Genomic DNA, 18,795 nt, shown 5'->3' on the forward strand with positions numbered 1-18,795 from the left:
TCCTTGCCCTTGCAGACTGTGCCCTGGACACACCTAAAGTATTGTTCCTCCACTTTTTGGAAAGTCTGACTTTCCTCTTCAAGAGGCTTTTCCTGATCTCCCTAGTTGCTGATATGCCAAGGTCTGGCACATAGTAAGTGCTTAATAAATGCTGTTAATTGATTGGTTCCAATTTGCATTCTGTATTTGTTTACTCTATGTACTCGTCTTCCCTTGGTAGACTGCAAACTCTCGAGGACAGGAACTGGTTTTGGGGTCTAGACAGTTTCTGGCTCTTAATAAATGCTTGTTGAGCTGAAGACTAGCTCCAGATTCCGTTTCTTATTATTCAGGAAATGCTGAGAATTGAAAAGTTAAGACACATACCTGGACGTGATTTCGGAGCTTGTTACATTCATCAGAAAGGACCTGCAGCTGAAGCCGGCATTGGGCTGATTCTAACTCAGCCTCCTTCCTTAGCATCTGCTCCTTTAGTAAGGAACTGTAAGAGAGAAGCCCACAAGTGGCCATTAAGGAGGCATCCCTTTAACACATGAACTCCCCCATCACAGTACATTTGCACATGTCTCACATGCTCATGATGTTGCTGCATAACAGGATTTTCTTCTCTGGACTATCATAACTTTTTCCTTTCCTTTTCTTTCTTTGTTGAAGCAACTGGAGTTAAGTGACTTGCCCAAGGTCACACAGTCAGAAAGTGTTAAGTGTCTGGGGCCAGATTTGAACTCAGGTCCTCCTGACTTCAGGGCTGGTGCTCTACCCACTGCACCATTTAGCTGTCCCTGTCACAATTATTTCTAAACGTTTGGTTTTATACCAGTCATCTTTAGTCACTCTCCCCCCAACAATATCCAAATTCTTCCTATTGACCGATTCCTTCCCCACTGGCTTCAAATAGGCACACATCTCTCTGATCCTTAAAAAAATCTTCAGTATATCCTTCCATGCTCTTAATAACTGCCCTGCATCTTTGCTCACTCTCAGCCAAGCTCTCAGGCAAAGCCACCAAAGCAGTTCCTCTCCCCTCTTTCACTCTTAACCCTTTGCACACCGGATCCCAATCACCTCCTTCCTCTGAATCTGCTCTCTCCAAAGATACTTTGGATCTCTAAAAAACATAACCCTACATCTCCTCTGTCTCAGTGCCTTTTCAGGGGGTGTTCCCCACCAGGAATGTGCCCCCTCTCCCTATCAGATGCTGCTCTAGAACCATCTTTGCAGTAAAGTTTTTCCTGACCCTGCGTTGCTAGTGATCTCCCTAACTCAACCACACCAACTCATTTTGTATTTGTTTTATTATTATTCTGTGAATATTTCCAAACATAAGTTTTCCCATTAGAATAGAAGTTCCCCCAAAGGAGGGAACGTCTCGTTCTTTGTACTTGTATCAGTAGCATAGAACACAGAAAGAGCCCAACCAATGCTTACTGATACAATGGCATATGTGCCATCTCTTCTAGAACCGTCAATACAAAGAAAAAGAATTGAACAAATTACTAATACGGCAAATAAATTTGAATTCTACACCGAGATCCCCCTACCATTCTGCCAAGGGGAAGCAAATACACCAGAAAATCTGCCTTCCAAGAGGCTGCTCTCTGTACTTCTTTTGGAGGATTTGTGCCCTTTCACAGTCTTTTAGCATCCCTAACAGCTCATTCTGCAAACCAAATGCTCAGGAGCACAACAGAACAGTTCTAAGAGGAGAGCTAGATTCAAATGGAAGAGCAATGGGGAAGTTGCTACCCGAACTGTTCCACCCAACCCTGCTCTCCATCCAAAGCATGGCCAGCTGAGGAGGACAAGGCAGCTGCTAGGAGACAACTCCATTTCCAGGGGACTGCTGAGGGGAGCATATTGATATGTGTATAGGTAGTATCCCCCACTAGAGTGTAAGCCCATCAAGGGGCCCACAGCCTTTCTGTCTTTGCACTCTCTCCACCTATGCATAGCACAACCCCGGAGGCATGTTTGTCGAACTGGATCAGTAATCCCCGACCTGGGAATGTCTGGGGACTGACACACACACACACACACACACACACACACACACACACACACACACACACACACACACACACCTTGAGCTTATGGAGACCAAGATATCAGGGAGCAGGATTTAACACAATTCCTCTTTTGGGCTAGGGTAAAGAACCAAAAAAAAAAAAAAAAAAATCCTGTTCGCACAGAGCTCCCACTCTCCTGGGGGAAGACAGCAGGCACACAGGGGCCTGAGAAGGTTCTAACACTCCAGACAAGGGGCAGGGGGCCGGGTAAGGGCAGGGAGCAGGAGATGGGACACTGTATCCAGAGAGGGAACAGAGAGGGCCGACTAGGTGTAAACTCAGCCTGGAAAGAGGGGAGAAGGGAGGGAGACTGCAGGGAACTTTCAAGGCCAGATTAAAGTTGCTCCATAAAACCCCATCAAAAGGGAAATAATCTTCTCTTCCACTGGGCAACAGTGGAAAAGGGACCTTCATAAGTTCTGGGAAACCTTTCAAGCAAAGCTGGATGACCACAGCCTTCCTTTCCAATTGTCCAACTCTACAACTCTTGCTTGCATTTACCCTAAAGGCAACACAGAACTATGCAAGATGCCCAAGATGCCCGAGTCAGAGGGTGTTCAGACAGTATTTTGGGAATATCAATTTGGCAGATATGAGAAAGATATTAACAGCCAACATTTATGCAGTAGCTCCTACGCATGTGCCAGACACTGGAGAAGAGACTGGAAATGGGGAGAACAATGGAGAGGCCGATGTCTCCTGGCAAGAGGTGAGAGAGGATGGAATAAGAGGGATGGCTATGGGGGAGGAGAAAGGGGGGAGTGGTGTGGGATGGTTATGGAGAGGGGGGAGAAGGGGAGAGTGGCAAGGGATGCAGGGTACCTCTCAATTGTCTAGACTTGACAATGGGTGTAACAGGAGGGGAAGGGGAGAAGGTAGAGGAAAGCCCAAGTCTGTGGCGGTGAAACTGGGTGAGCAGAGGATGTTGATGGCCTGGACATAGGCAGAAAGGAAGGATGGGGTCAGGGAGAAATAGGAAGACTTCCCAGGACATTCTGATGGAGAGCAGGTACTGGGGCCCTGCAAAGGAGGGCCAGATGTAATGCTGTGTAAGAGGTGATCACTGAACCCAAGGGAACTTATTTTTAGAAGTCAGCAGTAACAACAGCAAGGCCACAAAGGCTGCATCGGTGTTAGGACTGAGACTTTGAGAGTGACTTTGCTGAGGGAGAATTTGAACTCGGGCCTTCCTGACCCCCAAATTCAGAGTGCTATCCTCAATGCCAACTTGTTTCCTAAGAAATGCCTGCAGAGAATCATCCATGCGCTCTCTTACCTTTTCATGCGCTCCTGCTCACTGGTGTCCAAGGCTTTTAGGGTTCGGGCATAGAGAACCACAATGTCTGCACGTTTGGCTTTCTTGTTGCACTAAAGAGAGGAACGAAAAGCAACAGTGTTGTGACAGGAGAACCCCTTCCTGATTCACACCCAGACCACAGGCACGACACTTCAGAAGCCATGGCGGCTCTCCATCATCCAAAGGCAAGGTAGCCCCTCCTTCAGCATATACATGGTGCCGCAGGGCATCAGTGCTGCCATTACCCACTGTCCACCTCTTACCCCCTGGCTGTGCCATAGCTACCCAAAGTACCCCAGGGACTCGGACTTAGGAAGGGAAGGCGTTGGAGCGGCTGCCCTTTGCAGAGGAGCTGTCCTGGCCGGGATCACATCCTGAGGACAGAGGTGGCCCCTGACCCCAAGGCCTTCCATAGACATTCTATGCCGGGCATGACAGAAACCATGCAGCCCAGGCCCAGCGCCTACATCTCTCCAGGCTTGTCTGAATCCCGAGCTCTGACTCTTCTGAGGCAATGGAGGGCAGGAGCTGCCCTGAGTGAGGCTAGCTGGTCTTACTGAGGTGAGATATCTGGCACCTAAATGAAATGGCACCAACACCTTCTGCAGCTTGGCAGAACCTGGCTTCCATGAGCCCAAGGTCTTTCTTGGGCCAAGATGGGGACCGGTATTTGTGAAAGAAAACTATCTATAGGGTCTTTCAAAAGCATTCTGATAACTATTTCAATATAACTGGTCTCCTTTGTAATCCTGTGCTTTTACATTTCCTGACAATATAGGAAGAAGAGTCCACAGGCCAGAGGGGGCCAGGCACAAGAATCTCTTGTCTATGCTGATACAAAAACATCCAACTCATTTGACAAACATTTTTTGTGCCTGCTCAAAACCAGGGAGAGAGAAGGGCTCAGGATGGCTCTGCCCCCGAGGGAGGCCTCCCTCTGGCCCGAAAGGAAGATGAGGAGGCAGCATGAGCTGAGAGGCTGGCTTAGCTCTGCATACAACAAGGTTGATGAATTAATGGGACACCCAGGCGGAGGTCAGCAGACAGCTGGCCATGGGGGCTGGGAGTTTAGGAAAAAATAGTAAGACCGGACATAAACACTTTCATGGTCAAACCCATGAGATGGCGCAAAATGGTGAAGAGGGGGAGAGGAGGAGGTCCCAGTGTGCCCTGACAAAGAAGGCTGAAGAGGCGGTAGAGCAGCGTAGGAAGTGGAAGTGGGGGAGATGTTCTGTACGGTGGCCAAAGCTGCAGCTCAATCCAGGAGCCGGGGGTGTCCCTGAGATCCCCAGAGCAATGAAGCCGGGACTGAGGCGGGATTGAAGGGGAGAAGCTGTGGAGGCGGCCAGGACGGGCTCTTTTAGGACAGATGAGCGCTGAACCCAGCAAAGGGGGAGACCGAGGCCGCGGGCTGTGGAGGAAAGGCCTCTTCCTTCCTGGGAGCCCAGAATCACAACAGATTACTGCCTGCCACCCAGGGGCACGATCACCTCCAAGAAAAGTCTGAGGCAGCTTCCACAGGGAGTGCGACCCAAGGCCAATGCTCAGAGGAGCAGGCTGAGCCAGGTGAGACTTGCTCCCCGCAGTAGAGAGGATGGCTGGAACTTTCCTCGGTGCCCACTGGGCACCCTGACCCTGCTTCCCCTAAAGTATTCCAAGGGTACGCACCTGGGGACATTTCCCAGCCTGTCCTCTGAGCCATTTGGAGATGCACTTGTACCCAAAGAGATGCCCACATCGCAGTGCAGACAGCCGGTGGTCCCCAGCACTGGTCCACTGTTCAAAGCAGATGGCGCAAGTGTCCCCTTCCTCCTCCTCAGAGGGGCCCTTGGCAGCCGGAGGAGATGGTTCAGGCTTCAGCGGAGACTCCTGAAGGGAAGCATGGGTGTGGTGAGGTCAGGTGGTCAGCACTGGCCCCACTGGCTCTTCCACAAGCCCGAGCAGAACTCTTACCTGCGGGAGGGGAGCCTCTGCAGCAGCAGCAGGAGCGGCTTGGGGCTGGGCCGAAGGGTCCTGCGGAGGAGCCTCTCCAGGAACCTCTCCAGAAACTGCAGGCGGGCATGGGAAGGATGCGCTGACTGAGGGCCGAGACTGCTCTGGCCAAGAGTCCCCAGCGGGCTGTTTCTCCCTCCCTAACATCCTGTGCATCCCACCATCTCTTCCCTGCCTTAGCTCAGGGTTTCCCAATCTCTTACCTAGAGTACGGCCCCCCTGCCCTGCTCCAGCTGCCACAGCCCTCAATGTTGGACCGACTCCATGACTCTTTGGCCCACCACACCTCTGTGGCTCCCCTCCTGTCTTTTAAGACCCTTCCCAAGCCGGCCCAGCCAAGCTAGGCAGCCCCTCCTTCTCCATGCTGGGATGTTCTCATGCTTTTTCCTTCTCCAACTCTACCTTAAAACTCCTCCTTCTTGTAAGATAGAAAGCCTGAACCTCTTCTGACACCACCCAGTACTAAACTTGTTGATTCTCTTTATGTTTGTGTATCTACATGCATTTATCCATTTGTTTGACTTCCCTATGAGATAGGGACTGCTTCATTCTTTGTGTTTACATTAAGCTCAGAATAGGTGCTGAATAAAAGCTGTTGGTTAATAAAAAATAAAATTTTTAAAAAAAGCTGTTGATTGAGAAAAGGACATGCACTTAGGATCCCCCAATTACAACACTTTGCCCTTTGCCTTTTGACACAAATAAATCAGAAGCCCAGAAAAGACATGAATGAATAAGATGGGAGAATGAGCATATCCATACTTAGCTCTCTAAAGCATGACATCAGAAGGTACATCAGACCTCCATCATGTCAATGTGATATAAATACTACATAACTGAGATCAAATTAAATGTGTACTTTGATAATGTCTAACATAGAAAGCTTTCATGGAAGTATGAAGGAAAACCTCAGTTGAGACCTAAGCATAAGCAGGAACCTGCCGAGCTGGTGGCCATTTGTGGTCATTGCAGAGACATTGCCCACCCACTCCCAGACCTGGAGAGTGCCTACCTCCAAGCCCAGCCGCGATTGGGTTCCCGTTCTGGACATCCACCACCTCCTCATTCTCACTGGAACTATTACTTTCTGTATCAGAGACACTCGACACATGGATGTCCTCAGAGCCGGGATCATCATCATTACGGTTGGGCAGGTGGGCTGCCTGCAGTGACTGTGTCCTGTTAACCCGAAAGTACGTGTCCAGTGGTGCCCTTGATCTATACAGAAAATAACCACACGACAGCGCCTAGATAAGAGCGTGGATGCTCAGGTGAGGCCTTGACACTGCCACTGGTCAAGGGAAGGGTTACTATAGCCTTCGCAGAGCAGAAAAGGGGACACAAATGGACTGAGCCAGGTCTGCAGAATGACTGGGTGGGGCACTCAGGCTCACTGGTAGATTAGCTTGTTTCTGAGCTCTCTGGCCATATACCCACAATGCATCTTGGCATGGGGGAAGGGCAGGGAGAAGACAAAGGTTGGCTACTCCAGCAGATTAGGCTAAAACTGTGCAGGCTGTAAGCAGGAAGGCTCCTGTCAGTCAGGCCCAAGTTCTACTTCAATTTTATACATTTTCCCCCCTAAGTGCATTAAGCCCCCTAATAACTATCTAGGATATATCTTAAAAAGTGTTATTATTAAAAAGCTTCCTATTTTTAGCTTTAATAGCTGCCTATATGTTGTTGAATTGAATTTCAAAGTCCCCAGATGAACTGTTGAGACGCTTTGCAATCGAGAAATAAGATTTCCTTCCCTCCGATTTAGTATTATTTTATTTTTTCCCAAATATATGTAAAGATGTTGAATTCATTTTTGTACAATTTTGAATTTCAAAATTTTCTCCCTCTTTCCTTTCTCTTCCTTCCCCCAGAGAGCAATCTGATATAGACTGTACATGTACAATTATGTTAAACATGTTTCCACATTAGTCATGTTACGAAAGAAGATTCAGAAAAGGGAAAAATCATAAGAAAAAACAATTAAAAAAAAAAAAAGTCAAAATCATATACCTAAATCTGCATTCACACTACATCATTCTGTGGATGTGGAAAGCATTTTCCATCATGAAATGGACGGGCTTTTTGGAACTGCCTTGGATTATTGTATTGCTGAGAAGAGTTAAGTCTACCATAGTTGATCATTGTACAATGTTGCTATTACAATTCTCTGGTTCTGTTCACTTTCCTCAGCATTAGACCATATGAGTCTTTCCAGGTTTTTTCTGAAATCTGTCTTCTTTTCTTATAGAACAATAATATTCTATCAAACTCATATATCAAAATCTTTTCAGTCATTCCCCAAGTGATGGGCATCTCTATAATTTCCAATTTTTGCCACGACAAAAAAAGCTGCTATAAATATTTCTGTACATGTGTGTTGTCCTTTTTCCTTTTTTATGCTCTCTTTAGGATATAGGCCAGGTAGTATTATTGCCGTATCAAAGCGTATACTCAGATTTATAACCCTTTGGGCATAATTTTAAATTGCTCTCCAGAATTGTTGGTTTACAACTCCACTAACAATGGATTAGTATTCCAAATTTCCCATAACTTCTCCAATATTTATCACTTTCCTTCTCTGTCACATTAGCCAATCTCATAGATACTGCTACAGAGTTATTTTAATGTGCATTTCTCTAATTAATATATATTTATGTATAGGGTTAATTTCTTCATCTGAAAATTGTTAATTGTTGAAAATTGTTCAGTTCCTTTCGACAATTTATCAGTTAGGGGACAGCTTGTATTCTTATCAATTTGACTTAGTTCTCCATAGATTTGAGAAATAAGACTTTTATTAGAACCACTGGCTATGAAAATTGTTTCCCAGCTTTAGAAGCTTCTCTTCTAAACTTGGTTGCTTTGCTTTTGTTTGTGCAAAACCTTCTTAATTTAATGTAATCATTTTGCATTTCATAATGTTCTCTATCTCTTATTTGGTCATAAATTCTTACCTTCTCCATAGACCTGACAGATAAACTATTCCTTGCTCTCCTACTTTGCTTATATCTAAATCATTTTGAGCTTATCTTGGTAAGGATGTGAGATATTGTTCTATACCTAGTTTCTGCCATACTATTTTTCAGTTTTCCCAGTGAGTTTTTATTCTGGAAGCTAGAGTCTTTGGGTTTATCAAAGAACAGATTACTATAGTCATTGGCTACTGCATCTTCTAGTTCTTAGCCAGTACCAAATAGTTTTGATGACTGTCACTTTATACTACGTTTTAGATCTGGTACAGTTTAGGCCATCTTCCTTAAAAAAAATTGTATTTTCTAATGGCTTGTCTGCTTTTAATGGAAAACTAGGCATTTCTAAGCATCTCATTAAATAGGTGAACTAAAGATGAGCCTAAAGAAGAATTCAGTATTTGTTTCTATTATCCATTCAAGAACTAGAAGAGAAATTCCATTTGTAGAAGGATATAGACAGACAGACACACATTAAATAGAGCTTTTCATCTGTAAAAATTTTAAACACATTCACTATCTCCCAATGCATCTCTCAGTTTTTAAAATTGGGGACAGACAAATATGTTACACAGGCAATAAAATTATGAAGACTGAGTTTACACAAAGAATTTGGTGCTGCAGTCAAATAAAATCTAACATTAGCCTGACCCATAACTATGTGCAGAACAGACAGCTGGGTATCAACAGGGGGCAGGTCAAACTGGCAAACCAAGCAGTCCTAGGGGGCTCTGAGGGATGAGGCATACAGGGGAGCTGCTTGGAGATGCTCCCCCAGAACATCAGGTGTCTGGAATAGCATCCTCTGACTATAGTTGTAGTCAATGCTTCATTTAAAAGAGTAAGTTGTCAATATATGGGAGGGAGAACTTTGGTCTCATTCACGTCTTTCTCCTGAACCATTTTTTCTAACACCGTTTCCACCCTGCTCTTCCTATGACCCTGGAGTTCATTTGAACTCTTCCCGAGTTCCTCCTAGAAAGCCTCTCCTGCCTGCTCTGCTGCGATGGGCCTGGTCGGGGGACTTTGGCCTTCTCTCCTGGGCTGAGCCACAGATGGCTCCCATCACAGAGCCATACTCTGCCACGACGGGGCTCTTGGACATACAGACAGCCTTGACTCTGCCAAGGAGGAGCTCTTCCAGAAGAGCCTATGGTTGCTCCTTCCCTGGGCTGGCATGTGGCTTCCAGTTATACATAGGGGAGAAGGCTAAGAAGGCTTGTGCTCATTTGTCCTCGGGGCTGGCCAAAGGCTTGCCATTTAGAGCACAGTTTGTTGTGCTTATTCAGAGCACTCTGCTCAGACACTGCCCTGTCAGTGGCCCAGAAGTAGGCAGTTCCCTAATTTCATTCAAGGGAGGCCAATAAAACCCATTATCAAGAGGCCAGCCTGATGGTGAACACCTACACTTAGTTATTCTGGTCCTTGGAAAACAGGTGGGGTCTGAGGCTGGGATCATGCCTGAAGCTGACCCAGAGCTTTCAGGGCCTGTGCTCTGCAGCCACAAAGCCATGGCTACCTCCACAACTCAGTAAGAAATCAGGGCAGGATTTTATGGTAAGAATCTTACACAAAAGTACTACTACTTAATAAAGCAGGAAAGTCTTATAGAATAGAGAGGATTCTTCAAAGACAAGGGAGTAGGTTATAACATTCCAAGCTTTCCAGATGTTCCACAAACAAGATAAAATAATGCCTCAGGGAGAATGTAGAGCAGGTAAAAACAAGCAAGAGTGGGGCTGCACAGTGGTCCTCTTGAGACAACCAAGAAGACCCAAAGACAGAAACCAGCACAGAGGGCAGGCCCATGTGAAGGGTAAGCACATTAATGGGAATGGGATAAAGCAGGAACAACATATATATTTGGAAGGCTATAAAAGTCTTCTAAATTCAGACAGAAACAAGAGGACAAGAGGAAAAGATGGGAGAAAAGGATAAGGGAGGGATACTTGGAGGGGGCAGTGGGTTAAGTAACAGGAAGGAGAGGTAGTGGGTACAAGTAAATCAGAGAAATCAGGAGGGATAGGAAATAAGAGATACACACAAACATAAATTAATACTAGGAGTAGAATTTATTATGTAAAAATAGCAGAAGTAGGAATCATGAGCTCAGAAAAAGTTAAAGCTAAAATAGATTTAATTAAAGGAGAAGGAAACTGTCATATTAGTCAATACTGTTTTACACTCCTGAAAATAATTAGACAGTTTAAGGTTGGAATATTGCTGTGCCATAGAAAATGATGAATAGGTAGAATTAGAAAAATGTGGAAAGGCTTGGATTTATGAAGGAAGATGCTATCCACCTTCAGAGAAATAGGATGAACAAGCATAGTAGGGTCTCACACAGATGCATAAAAATATATAGATGTATGATCACAGATGTCTCCATCCTTGTGTGCGTGTATGTATATATATATATATATATGTATATGTGGTTTTTTTTGGGGAGAGGAGGAAGGAAGAAAAAAAAAAAAGAATGAAGTATAAAGTACACAGCAGAGAACAAAAGAAAACCTACAAGGAAACAGAGAAAAGATGGGTAGCTCTGAACACAAGATGTAATAGTTATTATTGGCTTTCTTGAAATAGAAATTTATTGCTTTATATTCTAAATCCTCTCATGTTCTGCTGCCCACATGGCAATTTTTCTTTTCCTATTTTGTATTTAAACTTAAAATAAAGGGAAAACAAAGATTTATTGAACCCCTCTCTCTTGTTGAGACTAGTCCAGATAAAAGGTTATGAAAAGAATATTATTTTCAAATTCCTAACATATTCTTAGGGACAAAGAGCAGGAAATATTTTCATTTTGAAGAATATACTCAGAACTAATTTATAACCTTAGATAATTTTCTTCTACAAGTCTTTCTCCCCTCCAGCTTTAAGGCTCCTAGATGACTAGACAGGACACACTTACTGAGAGATTATTGAATAAAGTAATTCATCTGTACTCATAAAGACTTCCATTTAAAGCCGAGAAATATTTTTTAACATACAAGAACAACAACAGCATCTTGGTTGTTTCTCATCTGGAGTTCATGAATAAATTTTAGGGGGAAAAAATTACATTTATATTTTCACTAACATTTCCTTCATCATTTAAAAAAATGACTTTGAGAAGAGAGGTCCATAGGCTTTACTGGCCTGACTGACAAAGAGGGCCCCTGACATAAATAAGGATCCCTGATCTTGGTAAAAGAGATCATGTAAGTGTTTCTTCAAAGCACTGTTACACGCATCACTTTGACCTAGGACATCTCACCTCCACTCTATATACTAACGTTATACAGTTCTTTGTGAAAGGGGCTGGGACTTACCCTAACTTCATTGATTCTTCCCAGAACACCAGGCTACTTTCTCTCAGTGTTTTAAATGGATTTAATATAATTTGACTGAAATCAAACTAATCTGGGCCTGCTGGGGACCATAGACTGGTAAATGGATTTCCATCATTATGTGCCAGGATATACAATTACTTTACTGGAAAAAACCTCTATGTTCTTTTGGCCAAAAAGGCTTTGAGAGCCTGCCCAGCTGTCGCCAGGGTTTGTTTCTTTCAGGCTGGGTGGATGCGGCCCTGCTTCTTACCTGTAGTCCATGGTCCCCTGAGACCCTCCTGCCCTCCTCTGCAGGCATGGCCCTGTTCTTACCTGTAGTCCACAGTCCTCTGAGACCCTCCTGCCCTCCTCTGCAGGCGAACCGCTCTCCTCCTGGTCCGCACAGTCTGTGCGAGCTGCTGTGGCTGCCTCAGGAGGCCCAGCACCCCATGCAACTGCTGGAGTCGATCAAGAAAACTGTTCATTGAGTTCAGGGCAGACTCTGGGAGGATGGGATTGACTCCGGCTCCTACTGTATTCTCTGCAGCTGCGGCTCCCAGGTCCACAGTCTCCTCATTCTCCAGGCCTGAGGACACAACTTCCTCAGTCACTTCGATAGGCACTTGAGGAACAGGGAGTAGGGGGGCATCCATCTGCCCAACAAATGCTTCAGCAGAGGCCTCCTCCTGATGTTCCACAGCAGGACCATCTTCTATCACCTGAAGATCAAGGTCCATTGCTTCCTGAGCCATTGCTGAAAAGAGGACATATTTTTAAAAAATTAAAGATGAGATACAAGTACATACAGAGTAAACCTATAACCCCACACTATTGGTTCAACTAATTCTAGTCTTTCAGGGCCGTCTTAAGCAGAGGTTGGTGCTGCTTTAGTCCTTCTTGTGCCAGGCTCAGTATTACGTTTATTTCCAAACCAATGACTGTCTGATCCCCAGGAAGGCAGGTGACAACTGCCAAAGGCAGCATTTTTTGACAGGCAAACCCAGAGGATGAGCTGGAGAGAGAAAGGGAGAGCCCCACAAAAGACTAGACAGTAAGGATTAATCTTTAAGGGACTCTCAGCAATCTTCCTCCAACAGCCGCTATCATCCCAGGAGAGATTGTGCTTGGGACCCACGATGGGATTCTCCATCTAGAGTACTTTCCAAACTGAAAGGCAGACATTAATTCTGCCTAGTCACATGAAGAAAGGGTGGGAGGAAATCAGGCTGACTTCTGCTCCGTCTGGAACACCTTCCCCACATTCCCCCAGCTCTGCAAAAATGTCCAGATATTGATTCAATTCAGCCAGCCAGAGAAGATGGCAGGTCATGAAATGGCCTGAAGGAAAACCAACTAGAAACCAGGTGGAATGCCGGTCCTGTCCCTCTGCAAGTTCCTTAAGGAAACCTAAGTTGGTAACATTCCCTCATTAAGGAAGCTGGAGCAGCTTTGTATTCTGACTCTGAGTGTGTACTCACTAAAGAGGAAAAGAATCAGAAAGCGATAATACAAGGGGAAAGGCCTGGAAAATTAAAGATTTCATGGGGAAGAAAATTCAATTAGAAATTTAAGAGCAGGAACAGATCAAAAGAGAGATTCTTAAAAAGGAAAGATAAGTATTAATTCTCAAAGAAAATACAAAAGTCTTCACAAATATTACAAAACTAAGGAAAGTGAACCAATACGCCATGCACACAAAATCTAGTAGTAGTAGCCTAAGAGAATATAGAAAAAGAAATGCCAAACTGGTTCAAAAGAGAACCAAACTCCTTAAGGGGAGATGTTAGGGATAGAGATTGGACCTGTGATCTCATGAGTGTTAAGACCTGGGGGAAGTGGAACTGGGGTGGGGATAGGACTGACAACTCTCTCCATTAACAAATTCAAAATACAACCTATATAATGTACTTGTATTTATTCTGTTAAACATTTCCCAATTGCATTTTAATCTGGTTTAGGCTAAACTCAAAATTTTGCAGGCCCTTTAGCCAGGCTGCAAGTTTGACACCTCGACCTCAAATATGAGAGGTTCAAGTGAATAACTTTAGGTCACAAAGGACTAGAGAACTAGAACTCAAAGCTCATGAAGATGCTTTAAACATGAAGAAACATCAGAATCTCTAGCTTTCAAAGGAGAAACGATCAGTTTATGAAAACCAAAAGCTTGAAAAGGACAATTGGCTCACTTTAAAAACATCAAATCACAATCATGAAATTATAGGCACCTGCAGACTTCTTCCTCTGAGATCTATTCTCTGCTTGTCTCACTGTCCGGATCATCAGAGTAGGATCTATTCCTCTGCTGGCAACTCTCCCTACTTTCTCAAGGGATCCACTCCTTGATTCAGTTTCTCTCCAGACTGCCCTTCATCCGAGTTCTCCCGCATGCAGAGAGACATCTCGGATACCCTGGATTCCCAAGTGTTCAATTTTAACTCCGGTGGGAGAAAGCCTCCACTCCATACCTTAATGACCCATAGTTGTGTTAAATCTATGACCAGGATCCAAACTCTTCTTTCTCATTACAAATTTCCTCTCCCCCACCTTTCCCTTGCCCTTATTCCTCCCAAGCCCACTCTTTGTCCTCTTCCCCCAGGCTGCACGCTCCCAATTTCCTCTCTTCCCTGTCATCATGGAACCAGCATGGAACGTTTATGTGATGTTTCAAGGTTTGCAAAGTGCTTCACATAAATGACCTCATTTGAGCCTCTCCAGCCATTTCCGGGAGTGGTTTGGGCGCAGCTGTACCCAGGCAGTCTCCTCCATTAGTCTCCAAGCTCTCGGAGACCAGAGGTGTTTGACATTTGGGGTTTGGGGGGGGGGGGGTCTCTGGAACACACAGACCCTTAGGAGGCCGGGTACACAGAAGGCACTTAATGAATGCACATTCCCTTTCCTCCTTGTCCTTCGCGGATGCCGGCACTTCTCGGTATCTGGCACCCAGTAGGTGCTTAATACATGCACATTCCCTTTGCTTTTTACGCTTTCTCAGGTCACTCACCCAGCAAGGGCCTGGCACGCGGCAGGTGTTTTAAAACACCCGTCTCCTCTCCTCGCTGCCGCCTCTCTCTGCACGCTTACTTGGGTGGGAGCCCCGGCTGAAAAACCGCCCACTTCCTTCCCCCCCCACCGCCTTCCTCCGCAGCTTGCTAGGCCCGGTGCCTGGCCCGCGGGGGACGCTCAGGGAGTGCTCGGGCTGGGCCGGCTCTGCCCCAGGTTTCTCTCCCGGAGGCCCCGGCTTCCGGCGCCGCCTTGCGGGCGAGGCCGCCCTGCACCCCCGGGGCCTCGGCCCGGACCTGCGGCCTCAGCTGACACACGTGGAAACTGAGGCCTAGCGCGGCCATTGCCGGGCCCCGGGCGCGCGGCCCCTTCTGCCCCCGAACCTCCCGCTCCGCCCCGTCCGTCACCTGTCGCCGTTGGGGTCCCGGGCCGGGGCCGCGCGCGACGCCCCTTCTCCCGGAGGCCTAGGGATCCAGCTCAGGCCTGGGCCTCCCGGAGACACCGCTACCGCGCCGCCGCCGCCGCCGCCGCCGCCACAACCCCCATCACGGCCGCCGCCGCCGCCGGCTTCCATTGGACAATGGTCTCCAGCCTCCAGCCAATCCCGTCTCGCCTTCTCCCATTGGTCGGAGGAGTCGGGCACGATGGCGTTCTGATTGGCTCTTCTGGCGGCTCTCCACAGACCGGGCCGGCAGGGAGGAGAGAGGCTCGGAGACTTTGCTCCGTTTGGAGGCCCAAACCGTACGGCCCGCCCCCTAAAAGCTTGCGCGGAAATGGACTCGGCCCACCGCCGTTTCGTTTGAACTCCTGGGCGGGAAAAAGTGGTGTCTCTGGGAGAAGGTTAATTTTGCGGCGCCTGGGCCCTGGGGAGCCTTGAAACCGCCAAAGGCTTGGTGGGCCACCCAGCCCAGCTTCCCCTCCCCCAAAGAAAAACCTAACCTTGTCACAAATAGGCCGGGTCATTGGCCGAACCCGCAGGACTGGTCTTATCTGCGACCTGAGGCCCTCGCGTCCATTAAAAAAGCAATTTAGGGGCAGCTAAGTGGGCCCTGAGTTCAAGTTGCACCTCCGTGCGACCCTGGGCGAGTCCCCGCCCCCACCCCCCGAATTTGCATTCATGCCCGAGAGCAGGAAATTGCCCTTTGACCTAGCAGTCTCCTTATTCAGTTTCACTCCGTGTGCAGGCTGTGCGTATGCGGACATAGAGCGACGCACACGCATAGATGCATCTGTGTACCTGCTCATATGTACAGAGATATTTCAGCCCTTATTGAAAATAGAACAAAAAAAAAAAAAAAAAAAAAAAAAAAAAAACCACTGCCTGCCTCAGTTTCCTCCTCCGTCAAATGAGGCCGAAAACAGCCTCTGCCTGTCAGGGTTGTTGTAAGACCGAGGGAGGGGATATTTATAAAGGGCTTACTTAGCACAGGGTACACAGCAGGTGCTTATTAATTGCTCGTTTCTTCTCTTTGTCCCTTCTTTCCATCCTATGAAAAATTCATAGAGAGAGACTTGGGTGATGCAGAATGAGTAAAGGAGCACCAAGGAGCCCGCTGACATTTATAGAGCGCCCACTGTATGGCAAGCACTGACAACAGCAACCCCATTTCATAATAAAATTGAGGCAAACAGAGGCTAAGTGACTTGGCCAGGGTCCCAGGCTATTTAGCCATCTAAAAACAGTATACTCAACGATATAATTGTTAATAAATTATTTTATTTTTTATGATAGCTTTTTATTGACAGAACATATGTCTGGGTAATTTTCCGACATCGACCCTTGCAAAAACTTCTGTTCCAACTTCTCCCTTCCCTGACTCCACCCCCTTCCCTAGATGGCAGGCGGTCTCATACATGTTAAATATGTTAAAGTATATCTTAGATACAATATATGCGTGCAGATCTGTACAATTCTCTTGTTGCACAAGAAAAATCGGATTCAGAAGGTAAAAATAACCTGGGAAGAAAAACAAAGATGCAAACAGTTTACACCCATTTCCCAGCGTTCCTTCTCTGGGTGTAGCTGCTTCTGTTCATCATGGATCAATTGGAACTGAATTAGATCTTATTGCCGAAGAAATCCACTTCCATCAGAATACATCCTCATACAGTATCGTTGTTGCCGTGTACAATGTTCTCCTGGTTCTGCTCATTTCACTCAGCATCAGTTCATGTCAGTCTCTCCAGGCTTCTCTGTATTCATCCTGTTGGTCATTTCTTACAGAACAGTAATATTCCATAACATTCATAGACCATAATTTGTTCAGCCATTCTCCAATTGATGGGCATCCACTCAGTTTCCAGTTTCTAACCACTACGAACAGGGCTGTCACAAACATTTTGGCACATACAGGTCCCTTTCCCTTCTTTAGTATCTCTTTGGGATAAGCCCAGTAGTAACACTGCTGGATCAAAGGATATGCACAGTTTGGTAACTTTTTTTTCTTTTTTTTTTTTTAATAGCTTTTTATTTAGAATTTACAGCATTGACAGTTGCCAAACCTTTTGTTCCAATTTTTCAGCCCCTTCCCCACCCCCTCTCCCAGATGGCAGGTTGACCAATACATGTTAAATATGTTAAAGTATAGATTAAATACCAAATAAGTATACATGTCCAAACAGTTATTTTGCTGTACAAAAAGAATCAGACTCTGAAATAGTGTACTATTAGCCTGTGAAGGGAATAAAAAATGCAGGCAGACAAAAATAGAAGGATTGGGAATTCAATGTAATGGTTTTTAGTCATCTTCCAGAGTTCTTTCACTGGATGTAGCTGATTCAATTCATTCCTGCTCCATTGGAACTGATTTGGTTGATCTCATTACTGAAGATGGCCAGGTCCATCAGAATTGATCATCATATAGTATTGTTGTTGAAGTATATAATGATCTCCTGGTTCTGCTCGTTTCACTCAGCATCAGTTCATGTAAGTCTCTCCAGGCCTTTCTGAAATCATCCTGTTGGTCATTTATTAAGTTTGGTAACTTTTGGGGCTTAATTCCAGATTGTTCTCCAGAATGCCTGAATTAGTTCACAACTCCACCAACAATGGATCACTGTCCCAGTTTTCCCGCATCTCCTCCAACATTCATCATTATTTTTTCCTGTCATTCTAGCCAATCTGACAGGTGTGTAGTGGTATCTCAGAGTTGCCTTAATTTGGATTTCTCTGATCAATAGTGATTTGGAACACTTTCATGTGAGTGGAAATAGTTTCAATTTTATCATCTGAAAATTGTTTGTTCAAATCCTTTGACCATTTATCAATTGGAGAATGGCCTGATTTCTTATATATACATCCATCTATTCTTCCATCTATCTATCTACCTATTCATCCATCCATGCATTCATCCATCTACCCATCCATCTATCTATGTATCTATTTATCCTTCCATCTATCCATCCATCTATCCATTCATCTATTTATATATCCATCATCTATCTATCTATCCACTTGTTTATATGTCTGTCCATCCATCTGTCTATGTATGTATGGATCTATCTCTCTCTTTCCCTACCACCTTTTAACAAATGGAAAACTGTTGTCTATAGCAGCTCTTTTTGTATTTTTTCCATTCCCTTAGAAATTTTTACATGATCCATCTCAAATCTGAACCGAGGGTGTTTCTGGCAATCTTAGTGCTTATACAGTGCAAAGAGTGTTCAGAATCAAGTCTACAGTGAAGTCATGCCATACAGCATGGGCAATCTTTTATTATTGCCAAATTTGTCTTTCTTTTTTAAAAAAAATAATAGTTTTTTTATTGTTCAAAATACACGCAAAGACAATTTTCAACGTTCACCCTTGCAAAACCTTGTGTTTCATATTTTTTCCCTCCCTCCCTCCCCTTCTCCCTCTTCCCCTAAACACCAATGTGCAATTCTTCTAAACATATTTCAACATATTTCGGCATTTATCATGCTGCACAAGAGAAGAGGAAAAAATGAGAAGGAAAAAATACATACATTTCATGTATTATTATTCTAATTTTTATTATGTTCCTCCTCCCTTATCATATATCCTATGTTCAAAAATGGGAAAACTCCTAAAGGTATGTTGTCTAATATTTAATTAGCCTATTAAGCACCTGCAATAATGATTTGATCAAGTCAGGTCATTGACCCCAACTAGTTTGGACTGTATGGACTATTAC

The 18,795-nt window shown here is 45.2% G+C and overlaps 1 protein-coding gene across 3 annotated transcripts in view; it reads right to left on the reverse strand.

The window, feature by feature from the left end:
* Positions 1 to 15,176, reverse strand: part of RFWD3 (ring finger and WD repeat domain 3) — a 32,702-nt gene extending 17,526 nt beyond the window's left edge. Inside the window, exons 1-7 of one of the 3 annotated variants that reach the window (XM_031949994.1) lie at positions 15,049 to 15,176; positions 11,975 to 12,395; positions 6,368 to 6,534; positions 5,317 to 5,411; positions 5,032 to 5,232; positions 3,343 to 3,434; positions 367 to 481 (exon numbers count right to left, since the gene is read on the reverse strand). In XM_031949994.1, coding sequence (XP_031805854.1) covers positions 367 to 481; positions 3,343 to 3,434; positions 5,032 to 5,232; positions 5,317 to 5,411; positions 6,368 to 6,534; positions 11,975 to 12,393 — 1,089 coding nt within the window. In that variant the 5' untranslated portion in view covers positions 12,394 to 12,395; positions 15,049 to 15,176. Of the gene's footprint in view, positions 1 to 366; positions 482 to 3,342; positions 3,435 to 5,031; positions 5,233 to 5,316; positions 5,412 to 6,367; positions 6,574 to 11,974; positions 12,396 to 14,642; positions 15,015 to 15,048 lie in introns of those variants that run through there. The other 2 variants (XM_031949992.1, XM_031949993.1) reach the window with 2 other exon arrangements.
* Between the last annotated feature and the right edge of the window lie 3,619 nt (positions 15,177 to 18,795).

The sequence above is a fragment of the Sarcophilus harrisii genome, chromosome 2, assembly GCF_902635505.1.
Source record: "Sarcophilus harrisii chromosome 2, mSarHar1.11, whole genome shotgun sequence".
Taxonomy (NCBI): domain Eukaryota; kingdom Metazoa; phylum Chordata; class Mammalia; order Dasyuromorphia; family Dasyuridae; genus Sarcophilus; species Sarcophilus harrisii.